Genomic DNA, 17,972 nt, shown 5'->3' with positions numbered 1-17,972 from the left:
AATGACCTCTTTTACTGTGGTCAGGGTACTATCTTCTTTCTTGTAAAGACATATGCATGGTACTTAGTATCTCAGTCGTGTCCTCTGCCTCCATTTTGATCCTTAATACTGCCCACCCTTTCAATTTATTCATTACATGTACGCTGATGGAAAGCAATTGCATTCTCTTTATGTTGGCTGCATTCAACCTAAACTCGATCTGTCTCTTTTCCTCTCTTGTGTTTTCGATACTTGGTATGATTCCCATTTGTATTGTCAACCTGACATCTATCCCCTGCCCTGATTTTCTGCTTCATCTTACTTTGATCACTTTCATCATTTAGGGATCACTGACTTTAGTTTCTAAAGGAGAAATAACTTCAGACTGTATCCAAACCACTTCTGCTTTATTTGCAGTTCAATTACTATTTTGTTTGCAATGTTTTAACTCCATTTGATCTGGAGTTCTATTTTATCATTCTCAACTCCATTCTCATTTTCTGAACATTATCTTCTGGGACTCAGTCCAAAATGTACACCCACTGACCATTGTTCTACTTGACCATTTTCATTTTGTCAGTCAAGTCCGGCAGGAGCTGAAAGGAGCATACTGATTAGAACAAAAATATTTTGGAAAACATTTAAGAAAGTTCTCATTTTCTATTACTTAGTTTTGTTGACCTTGAGGCAGTTGACATCTATTAGCCAAACTCTTTAGTTTTTACATTGCAAGTACTCTAAATTTTCCTCATCCATATGCTTCCCCTTTTAAATTCAAGATGAGATTGAGAAAGTTATCCATGAAATCCATATCCTAAACTTAAATAAAGGCACTTATGGTGGTGGGAGAAAGAAATAGATTAAAGGGCATGGCAGGGTATAAGCAGAGATGCGATCCAGCAGAGCCACACAGTCTCAAGCATGAAGACTTCTCTTTAACCATTCAGTTCTTGAATTAACCTCCACAAATTGAATCATCACCTCAGTATTGCACCATCTGAGATAGTTTTTAGAAACCAGCAAAGAATGATGTTTAAAGAAAGTAGAAAGCAGAAGAAGCTTGTTTATCCTCCTACATGAGCAAATAATATAAATGAGGGCAGCAGTGACTTTATAGAAATATAAAAAGAGTAGTTCCTTTTAATAATTTGAAATGCTGATATGATAATAAGATTTATAGAGCACTTTTTATACAGATGGTGTTAGCTGCTGGTGTAGTGACATCCACACCGGACTTTGGGGCAAGTGGTCTCGAGTTTGAATCCAAATATGTACATACTTACAGATGAAGTAGTTCAAAGTGCTGTATAATGGGGTAAAGTGCAAATACAGAAATAATCATGAAAATAAAATACAAAAAGATATTGGTTAAAAGCAATGTTAAATAAATAGGTTTTGAGTTGGTGTTTAAAAGTGTCAACTGAGTCTGCATCCCTTATAGTTTTAAGTATTGATTTCTACAGTTCAGAAGCGTAGTTCAAAAAAAGCTGACTTGCCCAATATCTTTTGAGAGAAATTGTTTAAACTTAAGAGACCGGTGGAAGAAAACATGAGAGGTCAAGCAGCATTATAAAATGAAAATGATTCTGCAATGTGCTCTTGTCCCAAATCATTAAGAGCTTTAAAAACAAGTAAAGAACTTTTAAAATCAATTCTAAAAGATACAGGAAGCCAGTGCAGAGAAGCTAGGATGGGAGTGATGTTTCCTCATCCTGGTTTTGGTTAAAAGTCTAGCAGTGACGTTCTGAATGAGTTGAAATTGATTTAGATTGCTTTAGAAGGCCAGTAAAAAGTGCATTGCAGAATTCAGGTCCATTCGTGAGTTTTTCAGCATTATTACATGACAGAAATGGATGTTCCTTTGCAATATTTCTTAAATGTAGAAATGCTGCTCCGGTTACTTTCTTTATGCCAGAGGTGAACAAAGTGCAACTGGTGGGTCTGGATCTCCAGGGGACACTTGAAAGCCTACCACATAAAGAATGGCTGCAAAGGAATACAAGGGTTTAAGGTTAATATGTGGATATCAGCATGGATAATATTGCTTAATGTCATTTCCTTTGCACAAGTGTAAAGGATAACAAAATAATTGTTAGAGATTAGCTAACTAACTGAAAATAGTGCCCAAGGTAAATGAACATTTTCAGATTGGCAGGTAGTAACAGGTGAGGTGCTATAGATGTCTGTGCTGTGGACTATATAAAAATACATTTATTGGTTACATAAAAGTACTGTCCATTTTGTGAAGTGGACAAAAAGAGCTTACAAAAGAGAAGTTGTATGAATGGCTAAGAAGCCAGCAGAAGGAATCTAAACTGGGAAAACTTTGAAAATGAAAAAGTAAGTTCCTATTCAAGTGGAATGAGAACAAAATAATTGATTGTAAAGTAATCTGAGGCACCTGGAGTGTGAAACAAGGATTACAAGGTGGTACAGAAAATAATAGAAAAACTAATGGAAAGTTAGCCTACATTCCAAAGAGTGCATAAGAGTAAGGAAGATTCAATGAAACTTTGCAGAGCACCTGTTACAGTCCTGTAGGTGTAATATGAACGGTTTTGCTGTTTTTAGAATGAAGCACGTGCATTAAAGCCCATGCAGTGGTTGTTTCCAAGATAAGGTGTTGATGTAATGATTAGCATATAGGAGGGAGATTGATAATCTGCCTGAGTGGTGCCACACCAACCTCTTACTCAGTCAGCAAGATCAAGGAGCTGATTATTGACTTCAGGAGGAGGAAACTGGAGGTCTGTGAGCCAGACCTCACGGGGGATCAGAGATGGAGAGGGTCAGCAACTTTAAATTCCTCAGTGTTATCATTTCAGGGGGCCCGTCCTGGGCCCAGCATGTAAGTGCAATTACGAAGAAGGCATGGCAATACCTCCAGTTAGGAGTTTGTGAAAATTCAGCATGACATCTACAAATTGGACAAACTTTTGTAGATGTGCAGTGGGGAGTATATTGACTGGTGGCATCACTGTCTGGTATGGGAACAACAATGCCCTTGAATGGAAAATCCCACAAAAAGTAGTGGACACAGCCCAGTTCATCACAGGTAAAGCTCTCCCCACCATTGAGCACATCCACATGGAACATTGTTGCAGGAAAGCTGCATCCATCATCAGGTACCCCCACCACCCATCCTTTCTTGTTCCATATCCTAATTCTCTATACCTTGCCAGGTTAAACCTGCCAAGAGTACCAATAAGCTCCATGTGGGAATATTAGAAGACTGTTCAAGTGTAAACTCTCATATCATGTCCCTGAGATATGTCTTCCAATCTCCTCAATTCTTCAAGCATGTGTTTGTGTACACTATTCCTATGGTTTCGGGTGTGATACTTCTGGTAATCCAAAGATTGCTATCTTTTGAGGTTCTTAGTAAAGTTTTTCACAGCATTCAAAAATCTTTCTTACAACTTGTGTATTTTGTATTACACAAAATCTGAATGCTCAGAATGTTTTGCAGTTGCTTGATGATGTCTCCCTGATGTAGGTATTATCTGTAAGGCTAAACTGTTGCACTGACAAAAAAAGCCTGTGTATTCCTAATGAGGCCCCAGTAATTTGTTCCTTATTTCTTGCCCTGTACAATTGAGACGCTCTTCTCCTCAACTATTCTTGAATATCAATGATAGGAAATTACAAGTAGTGGTCCACTGCACTGTTAGGCTGGTCTTTCTTTTCTGTCAGTAGATCATCTCCATCTGTATATAGCCATTTAATTGTGTGACTTATTTGCAGTTTTTTTTTATTGAGAAGGAACTGCAGAATTTATCTCAACTGTTTCTTATTTAAAGCAAGTCCAGAAAACAACTTTTTGTGCAAATTGTTTTGTCTCAATTACATTTTATCCGAGTGGACTTAGAGGTGATAGCCCAAAGTGGAGCCGATTAATACACATTAGCAAACATACTTCAGATTTGGTAATACTTGTGTAACACTTGCCCAACAGGCTGGTATATGTCCAGCCACACACCAACCCCACCTCCTGTACACGCAGGTGCTGTGAGAATCAAGTTTATGCCTCGTGCCCGCCCGCAGTATCAAACCCACAACAAATACCGTTATGAAATACACTTTAAAGAGTTTACTAAAGTTAAAAGAGTATTAGGCAATACAATATATATGCAAGGGAAAAAAACAAACAGGCGCCAACTTATCAAAGTTCAGTCAGTTTAGTGCACATCGTTGGAGCTCAAACATCGAACCATTCGACCCCTCGTCGCTTGCCTCTGACCTCCACGTCTTCGCACCTAGGACCACTCCCAGTGGTCTTCCGAGCAGTGCAGCGCATGTCCACCTTCCTCGGCGTCCTCCTCCCGGCTCTCTCCCAAAAGCCTGTGAAAAACCCCTCCCCCAAGTTCCCAGCCTCACAAGACAAAATAACATTCCCCATTGATTAACAAATGAATACAATTACCATATCAACAAGTATAAAGCAAAACAACTGCGAGAGAAACACTTATCAAAGAAGCATTCCTACTCTTAACAAACCAAAAAACCCATTTTGAGCAACCTACACAGGACATTGTACACTTGTGCTCCAGATCAAAGTCAGAGACATGGAATTGTAGATGATGAATGGGTTAGAACTATTCAATTATTTTAGTCAGGAGTTTTTTTTTATTAACCTTAAAAGCACATTCTTTTCACTGAGTGCAATTTAAAAAGTCCAAAAATGATTTCTCACTTTCTGGTGAAATGACTGTGATGACTTGAATGCGAAAAAGATGAGAAGAATGATAAAGTTCTTTGCAGTACGATCCTTCTTTGCACATTCTTTGTTTTATTTAGGAGAAGTCAAAATCGAAGAGCAATCTTGAATCAAAAGGTACAAAGGGGGATAAAGCTTTCCCACTGCTGCCTGTGTCTGACAACAGTTCTTCTCCTGTTCTCCTGGAGCTAAATGGTGAGTGTATGCTCAGACTCCTTTTATGTGAAGCTCTGAGGACCCTCTGAAGGTAATCTGTTTTATTTGCCTTTACATGCAATATTGATAATACTTGAAAGTTTAGATATAGTGTTGGTTGAAGATTGTTTTTTTTTAATATAGTGATTCATGCAGGGTCATTTCTGGGGGCTTTGAGAATGAGTGTGAGGCTCGACTTGGGATTTGATTTTGGGTTTCTTTCAGGTAAAGGTACCGTTACGCCAGCTAAGATATTTCGTGCAAGTTTTTCCTCCAGTATTAGTTCGAATAGAAAACGTATTTATTTTTAAGTCTGTCAGTTCAACTTTTATATAGTTAGTGCTAATTGGTGGAGAACTGTAAAACAGGTAATCATTTCATATTTTCATGAGTTTGAGGAATTTTTGTGCCCTTATCCCACATTCATAGCAACTACATTGTTCCAGCCCTTTTGTAAGGCAACACCAGATTACACAGGAAGCCCTGGAGTCAACAGTCTACAAATTATGGAACTTGAACATGCCCTCTTGAAGAAAGAGGGCACGTCATTTCAAAAAAAATGGAACCCTGAATCTCTTTGAGTTTGGTAGTATATTGCTGTCTGCTCATAGAGCTGTCTGTTGACAGAAGAGCTTGGGAAATATTATTTATATAAATAGAAATGTAGGCTGTCTAACCTCTGAATCAACTGGTGCAATGATCTTTGTTATTCACTTGTAACGAAATTGCAATATTTTGAAACTCCGTAAATCAACTCAGTGATCTTGACCTTGGATTAAGCCCAAAGATATATTATTTTGCTCCTATTTAGATAGTGTAAATAAAGTGAAGGTGGACTTGTATTTGGCCATGTGGAGGGATAAAATTGATGTTTTGTCATCTGCAGTTGACCAGAGGCATTTGTGCTATTCTCATTTCCATTATCTACCCCCTCCCAACAACTTTTGAGAAAAATGACTTTGAAAATCAAGGTTGTCTATGTCACATCCTCTGAGCTGTCTACACAATGATCCATATTTGTGAAAGCAGCTCCAGAAATGACTCCCTGTAGTGGACTCCTCCCTTAGTCCCATTGGATAAAAACAGAATCAGAAACGGGTTTAATATCACTGGTATATGTTGTGAAGCTTGTTTTGCAGCAGAAGTAGAGTGCAATTTATAATAACAAACTGTAAATTACAATAAGAAATACAAGAATAACATTAAGTAGTGCAAAAAGAGAGCAAAAAATAGTGTAGTGTACATGGGTTCACTGCTGTAGGAACAAACTGAAAGATCTCATGGTGTTTGTCTTTGAAATAATGGACGATTTTATTAAAAACTGGTCCGCTCCAAAGGCCAGTCAAAGCTGATCTTCCTGAGTGTGAATTTGGTAGGGTTTTTACATTCTCAGTTAATGAGATTACCAGTAAAACCACACTTTGATAACAGAAAGTTGGCTGCAAGAAGACTTAATTAGGTAACATACTAGGTCCTGATTACAGAGCAGAATGATTGTCTACAGGTCCAATTTTCTATTAAAGTTCAAAGTACTTTTATTATCAAAGTATGTATACAACCTTGAGATTCGTCTTGTAAGCAGCCACAAAACAAAGAAATGCAATTGAACCCATTTAAAGAAAAACCCTACACAACAAAACCATCAAATGCCCAATATGCAAAAAAAGAACAAATCGTGCAAACAATAAAACGTAAACCAATAACATTAACCGCAGAGTCACAAAAGTGAGTCCTCAGCAATATTGCGATGGCTACAGCTACATAGTTCACGCTGAAAACACTGTGATCAAATTGCTCAAATATTAAAACAGAAGTAAGCAAAAAGTACAAGGAGCATGACTGCAGAGTCTCCAAAGAGAATCTACAGCAGTGAAGTTTGTTCAGTGCTGACATGAGCCTGTTCAGAAGCCTGATGGCTACTGGGCAACAACCACTCCCGAAACTGGGGCCATGGGAGCCAAGACCCTACACATTCTGTCCACTGACAGCAGCAAGAGAGACCAGTCAAGCATGAAGAGACGGCGCTGAACACCTGTTCATTTTCGGCTCATGTCCTTGACAGTTTTAATCTTGCTCAATGCTTTAATTGGCTCAAAGTAATGGAACTAACCACTGGTCCATTACAACATTGGGTGCACACTATAACATAATTAACGAAACTCTTGAACCTTGGACATAATCACTGCTGCATTCCATGTCTCTTCTTCTAGACTTTGTCTGCAGTTCCCTGTTACCACATCAGCATAATTCACTCTTTTTTTTATTAGTTACCAGCCTTCACAGTTCTTTCCCCTACAGTAATTGTCCATCCAGAAATCTGATGGCAAAGTTGAAGAAGCTATTCCTAAACTGCTGAGTGTGTGTCTTCAGGCACCTGTACCTCCTCCTTGATGGTAGGAATGAGAACAGGTCATGTCCTGGATGATGGGGGTCCTTAATGATGGATGCTGCCTTTTTGAGGCATCACCTTTTGATGGTGTTCTTGATACTGGGGAGGCTAGTGGGGAAGCTGGCTGAGCTTGCAACTTTGCAGCTTTTTCCCATCCTATGCAGTGACCCCTTCATACCAGATAGTGTGCAACCAGTTAAGAGTGCTCTCCACAATACACCTGTAACAATTTGCAAGTGTCTTTCTCGTATCAAGTCTCCTCAAACTCCTAATGAAATACTGTATAGTCACTGTTGTGCCTTCTTTGCTATTACATCAACATGTTGGGACCAGGATTGATCTTCAAAGATCTTGACACCCAAGAACCTGTAATTGCTGACCCTTTCCCTGCTGTTCCCTCAAAGAGTACTGGTGTGTGTTCCCTCAACTTCTCCTTCTTGAAGTCCACGATCAGTTCCTTGGTCTTACTGCTATTGAGTGTGAGGCTTTTGTTGTGATGCCACTTAACCAGCTGATTGCTCTCACTTTTGTACGCTTTCTTGTAACTATCTAGATTTGATGTGACACAACTATTGTTGTCAGAAGTTCATAGATGCTGCTTGAGCTGTGCCTAGTGATCTGTAATCAATAAACAACAGCCTGATGAGGGTTTTGCTATTGTCCAGGTGATCCAAGGCCAAATGGAGAGCCAGTGAGACTGCATCCACTGTAGACCTATTCTGGCAATAAGCAAATTGCGGCAAGTCGGGATTATTACTTAGGCATGAATTGATTCTGGCCAAGACCAACCTCTCAAAGCACTTCACCACAGTTGATGTGAGTGCAGCTGGACGATAGTCGTCGAGGAAGGTCACCCATTTCATCTTGGGCTTCAGGTATGATTGTCACCCTTTTGAAGCAGGGAAGCTCTCAGACTGTAACAGTGAGAGATTGAAGATGTTTGTGAGCACTCCTGCTAGTTGGTTGGCAGAGATTTTGACTGCTATACCAGGGCCTGATGCCTTGCAAGGGTTTATCCTCTTGAAAGCTGTTCTGATGTTGGCCTCTGAGACATAGATTGTAGGGTCACTGGATGGTGCAGGAACTTGTATAGATGTAGTTTTAGGCATTCAAAGCGAGCATAAAAGATGTTGAACTCATCTGGGAAGTGAAGCAACACAGCCATTTATGATGTTAATGTTTACCTTGTCTGAAAACCCTGCCAGAGCTGATGTGCATCCAATTCTGTCTCTTAACTTCAATCAGAATTGGGTTTTTTTGCTCTTAAAATAGCACTCATAGGTCGTACCAGGAGTTGTATAGTTCTGGATCACTGGTGCTGAATACCACAGATCTAACACTCAGCAGATAACTAATCTTCTGGTTCATCCACTGCTTTTGGTTTGGATATGTCCAGAATGCTCATGAAGGCATACACTCATCCACACAAGTCTTGATGAATTTGATTTAGAGTGGTATATTTATTCAGATCCAAAGATGAATTCCTGAATATTGTCCAGTACGCCAACTCAAAGCAGTCCTGTAAGTGCTCCTTCATCCCTCTTGACCATATCTTCTTGATCATCACAACTGGTGCTGCGGTCTTTAGTCTCTGCCTATATGCAACAAGTAGAAGTACAGCCATGTGATTGGACTTTCCAAGGTGCGGCTGTGGGGTGGCACGAAAAGCGTTCTTCGTGATGGTATAACAGTGGCCAAGTATGTTGGCTGCTCTGGTTCTATAGGTGATATATTGGTGATAGTTGTTTAAAGATTCCTTCAAGCTGGCCTGGAAAACTCCCCGCAGTGATAGGGACGGCATCAGCAAGCAGTGTTTCATGACTGCTGACATGGTGCTCAGCTCCTCCAGTGCCTGCCTGACATTGGTGGAATGTACACCACTACCAGGATGATGCCAGAAAACTCCCTTACAGATAAAACGGACGACATTTGACCACTTGCTGTTCCAGGTTGGGTGAGTAGGATTGGGACTAAATCATTGTGTCTGTGCACCATGATAAGTTAATCATGAAGTATATTCCACCTTCTCTATCTTTGATAGACTCAACTATCCTGTTTTTGCAGTGGAGGATGAAACCCTCGGGCTGCAGTGCTGCATCTGAAATGGCAGGCCTGAGCCATGTTTCCATGAAGCGAAGTACACAGCAGTCCCTCTGCTCCTGCAATCTTGCTCTGACACCTTCAGTTTTATTTTTCAGAGACTACATTTGCCAGCAGGATAGTCAAGTGGGGGTGGTGGTGGAATGTGGGGAGAGTGAAGTGCGGTCGAAAGCCCCTGTGTTTCAATTGTATCTGCATACAGACTTGGCATTCATGTTTCTGTTTTCTTCAAGGGAATTGTACAAGCGACTTGAGTCTGCTGACTGGGATCCACCCATTTTGAGGATTGATGGAATTTTTTAAAGCACTTACCGAAGTGATTGTGGATTTCTCCTGTAATAGTTCTAAATGGGAGTATTAAATTTAAATTGGAACTACACTCAAAGAGTCACCATTTATCGGCACCATCTTGAAAAAGATCAAAAAGATTCAACAGACCAAAGCAATCCATCGGGTCCCAAGTTTAATTCCCAATGTATCTTCAATGCCTAATCTGAAATTTCAACTTCTGGACTATGGAAGGAGAAATAGTTTAGCTAAAAGAGAATAGACTTAGGATTTTTGTTTATACCTTATAAATTAAATTGCAGGCATATGCTATTTAAGTTTGTGTGCTAAATGGTCATTGCCATCAGTAGAGCACATTGGGCTCATATACAGCAGATGTTAGTGCTTCTGTGGAGCAGGGAGAGAAGCTGGGGAAGGATAAAAATACTTGTTAATGGCACTAATTGGGAAATGTGGTACTTCTGGGCTGTTTTGCTGGCTTTGATCATTTTCACTTGGTTTTATGTCTTTTCCTACTTTTTCCAGATGAGACAAGTAATCAGAGTTCCCTGTCAGATGCTTACCCAGTAAAAGTGGACAGCAGTACAAACTCCAGCCCCAGCCCAGAGCAAAGTGAGCCTGTCAGCCCAACGCTTCTCTCTGACTTTAAAGCAGATGACTCTCAGCCTCCCATGCTTGGGCAGGAAATTATGGAAGGTATGAAGAGCTTTAGGAATTGTTCTTGTATGATAAGTCTAAAAAGGGGCTATGACAGTTGCCTGATTAAAAATTGTGTGATGCATTTTGATTTTAGACTTTATACAACCATGTTACTGATCATGCCATGGTGTCGAAGGGCTAAGTTGATATAAGATCTGTACAAGAATGGGGCTCCATGAAGGTTTAAAAGTGCCATGCCAGAAACAAATGTGTAGGTCACTTAATGCTGTGGTGACCATTTAATCCTGTACCCATGTGGCACAAATGAGTTTTCTTTTATCTTACAAGCTGTTTGTAACAATGGTTGCCTAAAATGTGAAATCATGTATAGTTCAGTCTTAATTCTGTTGGAGGCCTTGCTTTAGTAGACAATATCTATTATCCTACCTTCATTTATCCTTTTGATTACCTCTTCAAAGAACTCTAAAAGAATTGTCAAATACAATTTCCCATATGCAAAGCCATTCTGACTCCTCATAATAAGGCTCAGTCTATTTAAATGCTGGTAGGTCCTGTCTCTCAAAATACCCCCCACCATGGATATTAGGTTAATCAGCCGCAGTTTCCAAGCTTGTCATTGCTAAAGAATGATAGCCACCTTAGTCTTTGCGAACTTCACCAATGGCCAAAGATGTAGTAAATATCTCTGTAAGGTCCTCTGCATCTTCCAAGATGTATTCGGCCTGGCCCTAGGGTGCTTATCCACCTTAATGTGCTGCAAGTCAGTAAATACCTCCTCCTTGGTAAAATAAATATTCTCCACTTGTTCCCTTATCTCTTGCATAGCTATAATTTTCTCCTCAGAAAACACTGAGGAGAAATATTCATTAAGTATCCATGCATCTCCTGCAGCCTGAGACATAAGTATCCTTGCTGGTCTCCATGGAGACCTATTCCCTCCCTTTCTCACTATTTATTCTTGTATATCTATAGAATGTCTTGGGACTTTCCATAACTTTACATGTCAGATGCACCTCCTACTCTTTGTCGTCCTGATTTCATGTGATCCTCTTCTGCAATGCAAGGTTACATAGTGCCATACAAACTAGAGCCTTGTCATTTTAGCTTCATATTATGTTGGCTGTTATCTTGCAGTTCCCCGTGAAACACTTGCGCACTGGTATAGTAACATTAATGGTGGGTGGTTTGCTGTTCCTCACATTTGAACAGTGTCTGGAGCTAAAAGACGATGTAGTGATTTCTTGGGAGAGGTGCTGGGTATATTTGGTGTATGGAACTATTCTCTATTTCGTGTTGATATTTTAGTAGAAGAGAGTAATAATTGTTCTCAGATTCTCCATGTAGGTAATTGTTGTAGAGCTAATTTTAACACTACAGCTCTTTCACAGTTTGCAGTTTTAATTTCCACTGGAAAATACTACCTTTCAATGGAGTACAATTTCCATCAGTGAAGCAGGACTCCGTGAGAGGAACGTCTTAACAGTCACTCTGAATAAATATTATTTGTTCTGTTCCAATGAAGATCAGCTAATCTGGCATAGGCTGAGTTTGGAGTTATTTCACGGTGAATTAATTACTGTTTTGCAATTAGTGATGAGAGCTTTGGCTGACTATCCTTCCTTCCTTTCTATCTATTCCTTCAGTTGAAACTGGCAATTTCTGTCCAAACAAAGATAATGGTAATTTTCAAGCTAAGCATGGCTTCCATTTATTAAAATACTTAAATTTTTTAGTAGTCTTTAAATGTTTTGTATAATGCTGTTTTGAAGGCCATTGGCAGTTTTAATTTCCAAGTTATGTTGGTCAAGACTTGCACTGTTCCCTTGCTTCTATTAATGGCTCTACTATTTACTTCTGTTCTGCAGCAAGCAGACAGTGTGGTTAAAGCAGTTATAATTTCTTAATTCTCTCTCACAGAACCTTCCCTTCCTTCCTCAGAAGTAGGAGATGATCCCCCAATGCTCACAAAGGAAGAACTGGTTCCATTGCAGCCTCAGGTAAGCCAGGAAGACACTGGACACATTCAGGGAAGACTAAGCTTCTATGTTCACTTTTTAATTAAAATAAAATACTTGTTTAAATTGAGTACCAAATTGCATTTGAACCTTTGGTTGAAGGTTGTCTGATAGGTTATTTGACTCAAGTTGGACACATTAAAGGTCAAAATATACAGAACTCTAGAGAAACACAGACTACTGGATGAAGGCAGGGCTTCAGTCTTTATGCATGCTTATCCCTGTTTAAGTAAGCCCTAATGGATGGAACTTAAGTATTGACAGAATTTGTCAATGAAATTATATTTCCTATATAATTTGTTCTGAGAGCTTTGGCTAGCATTAATTCTTTCACTGATTAAAAGAAGCAGCAAATTATAGGGTAGTTTTAAAATGGTTAGCTTCAAAGTTACTTCCTTGGGCATGGCCAGGGTGATAAAGAGCCACAAAGCAGAGATATGTTTGGCTTCGTTCTTTGCCTTGGATAGTTGGACCTAATGTTGACCTCATCTTGGGAAGGCAGAGTTGAGTGTCTACAGCTTCTGCTGAAAGCAAACATTGACTTTTTGACTGCATATCCTGCACGTATTGTGCCTAGAATAATTTTTTTTTTCCGGCAAGATGACAGTGTGCTTGGTTGCAGTGCCCTTTCCGGGTCTAACAAAAGGTGCAAATATTTATCTTAAATGTGTTTTTTTTGTGATCACAAAACCCTGGTAGACATTGGTAATACAAAATACTGCAAGTAAAGTTCATTGGCGAGACTGACAGCGGAGGAGGTGCATGGCCTTGGTTGCTGTGTGGTGCAGGCTCTCCCGTTGCAGCCACTCAAGGGAGGAGGTGCAAAGGCGGTTTGGGAGAAAACAGAGATGTGATAAGCAAGCTGGGTTGGGAGCTGGCCTTTCCATTGGTGGTGCTGCTGCTCTCCAGTGTTTGCTCCCTGAAAGACCAGCTGGATTACCTTCATCTGTGGCTGCAGGAGAAGAAGAACTCCTATGTGCTTATTCTCCAGGACAATATCCCAAGCCAGTTATGCCACTCAGGGAAAGTTTCAGTTCTACAACCCCCATTGGAATTAGAAAGGCAGAAGCCAAATTTAGTTTTGAAAAACAATCCCTTCAAAATGCTGAGATGGTATGGGAATGTGTCTGATGAATCCAAGACTAGAAACGTCCTGCAGATGGTGTCTTGCTAAGTGTTTCCAGCACTCTCCATTTTCATTTTAGATTCCTAGAGTCTGCTGCTTTCTGATTTTTCATTACAATTGTTGTTTTCAATTTTAATTATGCAGGAAGGCTAAAATACGGTTATGTTTTAATATTTTAAAAATCATTTAAAATGAAGGTTGAGCCAGTAACTTCCAGATTATGGAGAGGTAGAGTGTTGGAGGCTGCTTATGGATGAAATGTTAATTCTATTTGTTTCTTAAATCCAAATATTGTTAATTGATTTAAGACAGGCTTTCCAAAAGTTCTTGTTGAATTTCCTCATCAACTTCTGTGTTTGATACTAGGTTGTGGAAGAGGAGGATGACGAATATTCAGGGGCACCACCACTGAAGAGGGTTTGCACCGGACAGAATGTTGTGACTCAGCCAGTGACTGAGAGCTAACCCAGAATCAAGACTGGCATTCCCATGGTACCTGCTGACTTGCCATCACTGACTGACTTAAAAGAATGTGATATTTATTTTCTACTTTTGATGAATTGTGATGCTTGTAACTTAAGTGTCTGAATTGAAAATGTTTCTGTATTGCAGGGTGATGTCTCTTTTGTTAGCAGGAATGGGTGTGATCTGTGGCTCCACTGGGCCTTCCTAGTTGAAGAGACTTTTATATTGATAGTGTCAAAAGTAGCACTAATACAAAGGAAGTGTCTCATTCACCTCTTTAATGGGCCCAGCTCAGCCTTTTCCATGGACAAGAGTACCCACTGGAAGAAAAGATGGGACTCTGTATTGACGCTCACCAGGAACCAGCTGCAGACTGGTACAGTACATAAAGATGGACTGAAGATCCCTCTCTCTGCTTTTCTGGGGTCTCAGCATCAATATGAAAGTGCCTTGATACTGAAGTGCCTCTAAATCTTCGCCATTGTTTGTGAGATGACTGAAGATGGATTTGTGCGGTTGATTGTTAGCTATAAATAAAAATGCGGTCTTCATCCTTGTTTTACCCATGGTATAAAATTGGACTTAAGCATTTGCATTCAAGGAAGTACGACAGCATGCAGTTTCAAAAATAAATGCTATTGAATTTGTTACTGATTTTTTTTAATGTATTCCAGTGGCTCATGATTTTGCTGAATTTATATGATGGAAAATGCATTTCAAAATCTTTTAAGTTGGTGTGGGTACCTATTGGATTAGTTTCAATGATACTGAACTAATTTTAAATACCCATTAAACTGGACTTGCATTTCCTTTGGAGAGAGCCTACAGGTGATTTAGTTTATTTTCATGAAAGGAGAATTTAATCTTTTCTATTTGTTCTTGTTAACGTTTATTGCTACATGTACATTTGGGTCAGATAATGTATGGCATACCAGCTAGAGTTTTTGCTGATAACTGTGCATATGTGTGGATAGTTTAACAGGGTTGTGTTGGCAATTCACATTCTCCATATTTGACTGATGTGTTGATACTGATCCGCTCAGGCTTGCATAGTCAGTATTGACCAATTAAAGAGTTGGTACAAAATATTGGAATCCCAACCTCCCTCATCAATATAGATAATACCTGAATCAATCTGCAAGCTGGCTTTTGAAGCTGATTTTATTTAAAATGGAACAGTTCCTAATGGAATCAAAATTAGATTAAATCCTATATCAACCAGTTTAGGAAAAAATGAACAACCTAGTAGCTGTGTGGAGATTTCATGGACATAGCCATGATTCCAGTATATTATGCTGGTAATCATATCTTGGCATTTAAGAATTTTAAAAAATTCATTATTTATCCATTATTAGCTGGGGTATGGCCAGTGCATGAGTATTTTGCTGAAGCACATCAAGTTCATAAATGTAGGATGATTACTTGACTGTGTAGCAGAGGAATATTTGAATTCTTGATCACAGATCCCTGAAGAGGATGTCTGGAATCAAGAAAGTTGCAAAATAAGACTTCATACTGTATTCAGCCCCATTATGAGTTCTTCACTAGATGATTTTCTATGTAGTTATTGATTCTTTTAACATGAGGGTAAGAAAGTCATTTCTAAAAACAAAATGCAGAAAATACTTGGCAAGTCAGGCAGTCATGCGAAAAGAGATACAGTTAACATTTCAGATTAATGACCATCCTGATGTTCATTGTAACATCTTTGTATTGCCTATTTTAATAACATAATCTTGATTTCCCAAATTCCTGCCCTTTCTAATAGAGGCTTCTTCTTTCGGTAGTGGTCTTGTCAAAACAATGCAGTTGGGAAACTACATTAAAATGCATGTCTTCATGGTATTTCTCCTGTCATTTTCTGCATCAAGCCCCATATCTGGTACTTTCATCTAACCCAGGTAGCAGTATTTTAATTCTGAGTTGTTGTTGTTGTACTTTCTATTTTAAACCCATTTGTTTTGCATCGGATCTCTATTTTGATTGCTCAACCTGTCTGCAAAGATTTTCCACATTGTCTCTCAACTGGGATACAATTTATCACTTTGAGAAAAGTGAATAATAATTCATTTCCATTTCTGCTCAATTAAAAAGAAAATCAGGTTAGATTATTATTTTCTTTTTGACTGATTGAAAGTTAAAATCACTCAATTGCCAGAAGCCTATCTGTTTTGTTTTTAAGGTCTTTATTGTCTGCTTCAGTATCTTGTCCTTGTATTTTATTTCACATTTGCATAGCTTTGTGATGATGTTTCACTTGCCATTGCTTCTCATTTCTTACTTCCCATTTTTTTAAAGTTTGTGTTCACAGTGTGCTTCATTAGTTAATTATACCATCTCAACTTAAAGTATTAAATATTTAATATGAAAAATATGGATCTTTTAAATTCTTTTGGTGTTCGCCCCCCGTGCAGTTTCAATATTACTTGCCGTTCAAAATAGCAGATCTTTTAACCAATTGGTTATCTTTTAGAATATATGAAGATGAGAGAGCTCCTAGTTACAGTATGAACACCTTCCTTATTTTTCATGGTAGTGTAGCCAGGACAATGTGAAAAATGTTCATATTTTGAATTTTCTGATGAAAATGCATAGATATATTTTTGAATATAAGATTAAATAGACTAATCAATTTGTATGTTGAGTTTCTTTGTAATTCCACTTAATTTGCTGAAGTGCATAGAATATTATGCAATGGAGCAGAATCCAGTATTTCAGAGCATTCAGACATTGATCATAAAAATATTTGAAGGGCAACAGTTGATGTTTTTCAGAGAGCATAATGAGTCATTCTTTGTTTGGTGACGCAAATTTCTCAATTTGTAACTCAGTAATTTCTTCTAACTAATATCTGACAACATCTAAATAAGGAATTTTATGTGTGTGTACAAATCCTTGATCCTTATTAGAGGAGTGGAACAGTAAAGATTGCTTAAAGTCTATACACGTGCATTGTTGTTGAGTAATTCATGACTCTCTAAACAATAATTGTTTAAAGTTTTTTTTAAAGGCATTTATTTAGAAAATCTTCCAAATAATACAAATATTATTTCTGATGTTTAGTACCTACTAAGTTTCACCATTCAATACAGATATTTTTTAATAAGTTATCCCATTTCAGTTGTGTGACATTCCAAAGAAGTATGATTTGAAGGGTGTGTATTGTCTCTTGGATGGATCAGAACACTGTGGCTGCACTCTTGGCATACAGCACTTCACATATAGGGAACACTGAACAAATGACAGCTTTGATTACATTGTGCAACCCCAAACCTGAACACTAGATATCATTTGTTTGCTTTAAGATAATGTTTTCATTTTTTTTCAATTCTTTAAATTTTTGAAAAGCTGAGCACCTACCTTGGTGATCAGTACAAACAGATAGCATATTTTTTTTACATATTAATATATTGCCACTTTCGTACTTTGGGTTTTGGGGTAAGCACCATGAAATTTCAATTCTGATATTTACAAGGGCACTGCAGAATGGGTGCTGATCCTCTCTTGTTGGCTTTACTATGTTAATGATTGTAAAATCTGCCTTTTGTTCATGAAAATACACAAGCAAACAGTGAAAATCACTGGTATTTGCCTCAGTGATGAAGCAGTAATGTCAAAAAAATTTCATATTTCAAAGGTTAAGTGTTGCCTTTCAAATTGTAAAACAATTATTTAGAGGATTGTTATTCAAAATGCTTGTGAAAATAAAGTGGAATGAATTTTAAAAATTGTTGTCTTTTTATACTGTGGCAAATTCACAGCACCTCTTCCCTGTTTCCCTCCTCCAACTGTCAGAAGGTATAGACAAGGTTAATATAATGTACTGCCATTTTAAATAAAGTAAGTTAATGATTAAGGGAGTTGTGGAATAAACAACAGCTAGCTACAAAACACACTGGATAGAGGATTAAAATAGCTATTTGAACTTGCGAAGTGGCAATTTGTATTCCACAGGGACCTCTTATTTATAGGTTTACAGCAAATTGTGAAGATTATAATTAACACTGAAGATTGTGGCAATGTTTCAAAACATTTCCA

The 17,972-nt window shown here is 38.4% G+C and overlaps 1 protein-coding gene across 3 annotated transcripts in view; it reads left to right on the top strand.

Moving 5' to 3' along the window:
* The window catches only part of LOC132395915 (B-cell CLL/lymphoma 7 protein family member B-like), a 39,563-nt gene extending 24,982 nt beyond the window's left edge, over nucleotides 1-14,581 (top strand). Inside the window, exons 4-8 of one of the 3 annotated variants that reach the window (XM_059973105.1) lie at nucleotides 4,777-4,891; nucleotides 10,194-10,364; nucleotides 12,246-12,325; nucleotides 13,836-13,961; nucleotides 14,082-14,581. In XM_059973105.1, coding sequence (XP_059829088.1) covers nucleotides 4,777-4,891; nucleotides 10,194-10,364; nucleotides 12,246-12,325; nucleotides 13,836-13,934 — 465 coding nt within the window. In that variant the 3' untranslated portion in view covers nucleotides 13,935-13,961; nucleotides 14,082-14,581. Of the gene's footprint in view, nucleotides 1-4,776; nucleotides 4,892-10,193; nucleotides 10,365-12,245; nucleotides 12,326-13,835 lie in introns of all 3 variants that reach the window. The other 2 variants (XM_059973106.1, XM_059973104.1) reach the window with 2 other exon arrangements.
* The last annotated feature ends 3,391 nt before the right edge of the window (nucleotides 14,582-17,972 follow it).

Source organism: Hypanus sabinus, chromosome 6 (assembly GCF_030144855.1).
Source record: "Hypanus sabinus isolate sHypSab1 chromosome 6, sHypSab1.hap1, whole genome shotgun sequence".
Taxonomy (NCBI): Eukaryota; Metazoa; Chordata; class Chondrichthyes; order Myliobatiformes; family Dasyatidae; genus Hypanus; species Hypanus sabinus.
This window is presented reverse-complemented; position numbering and strand designations above follow the sequence as displayed.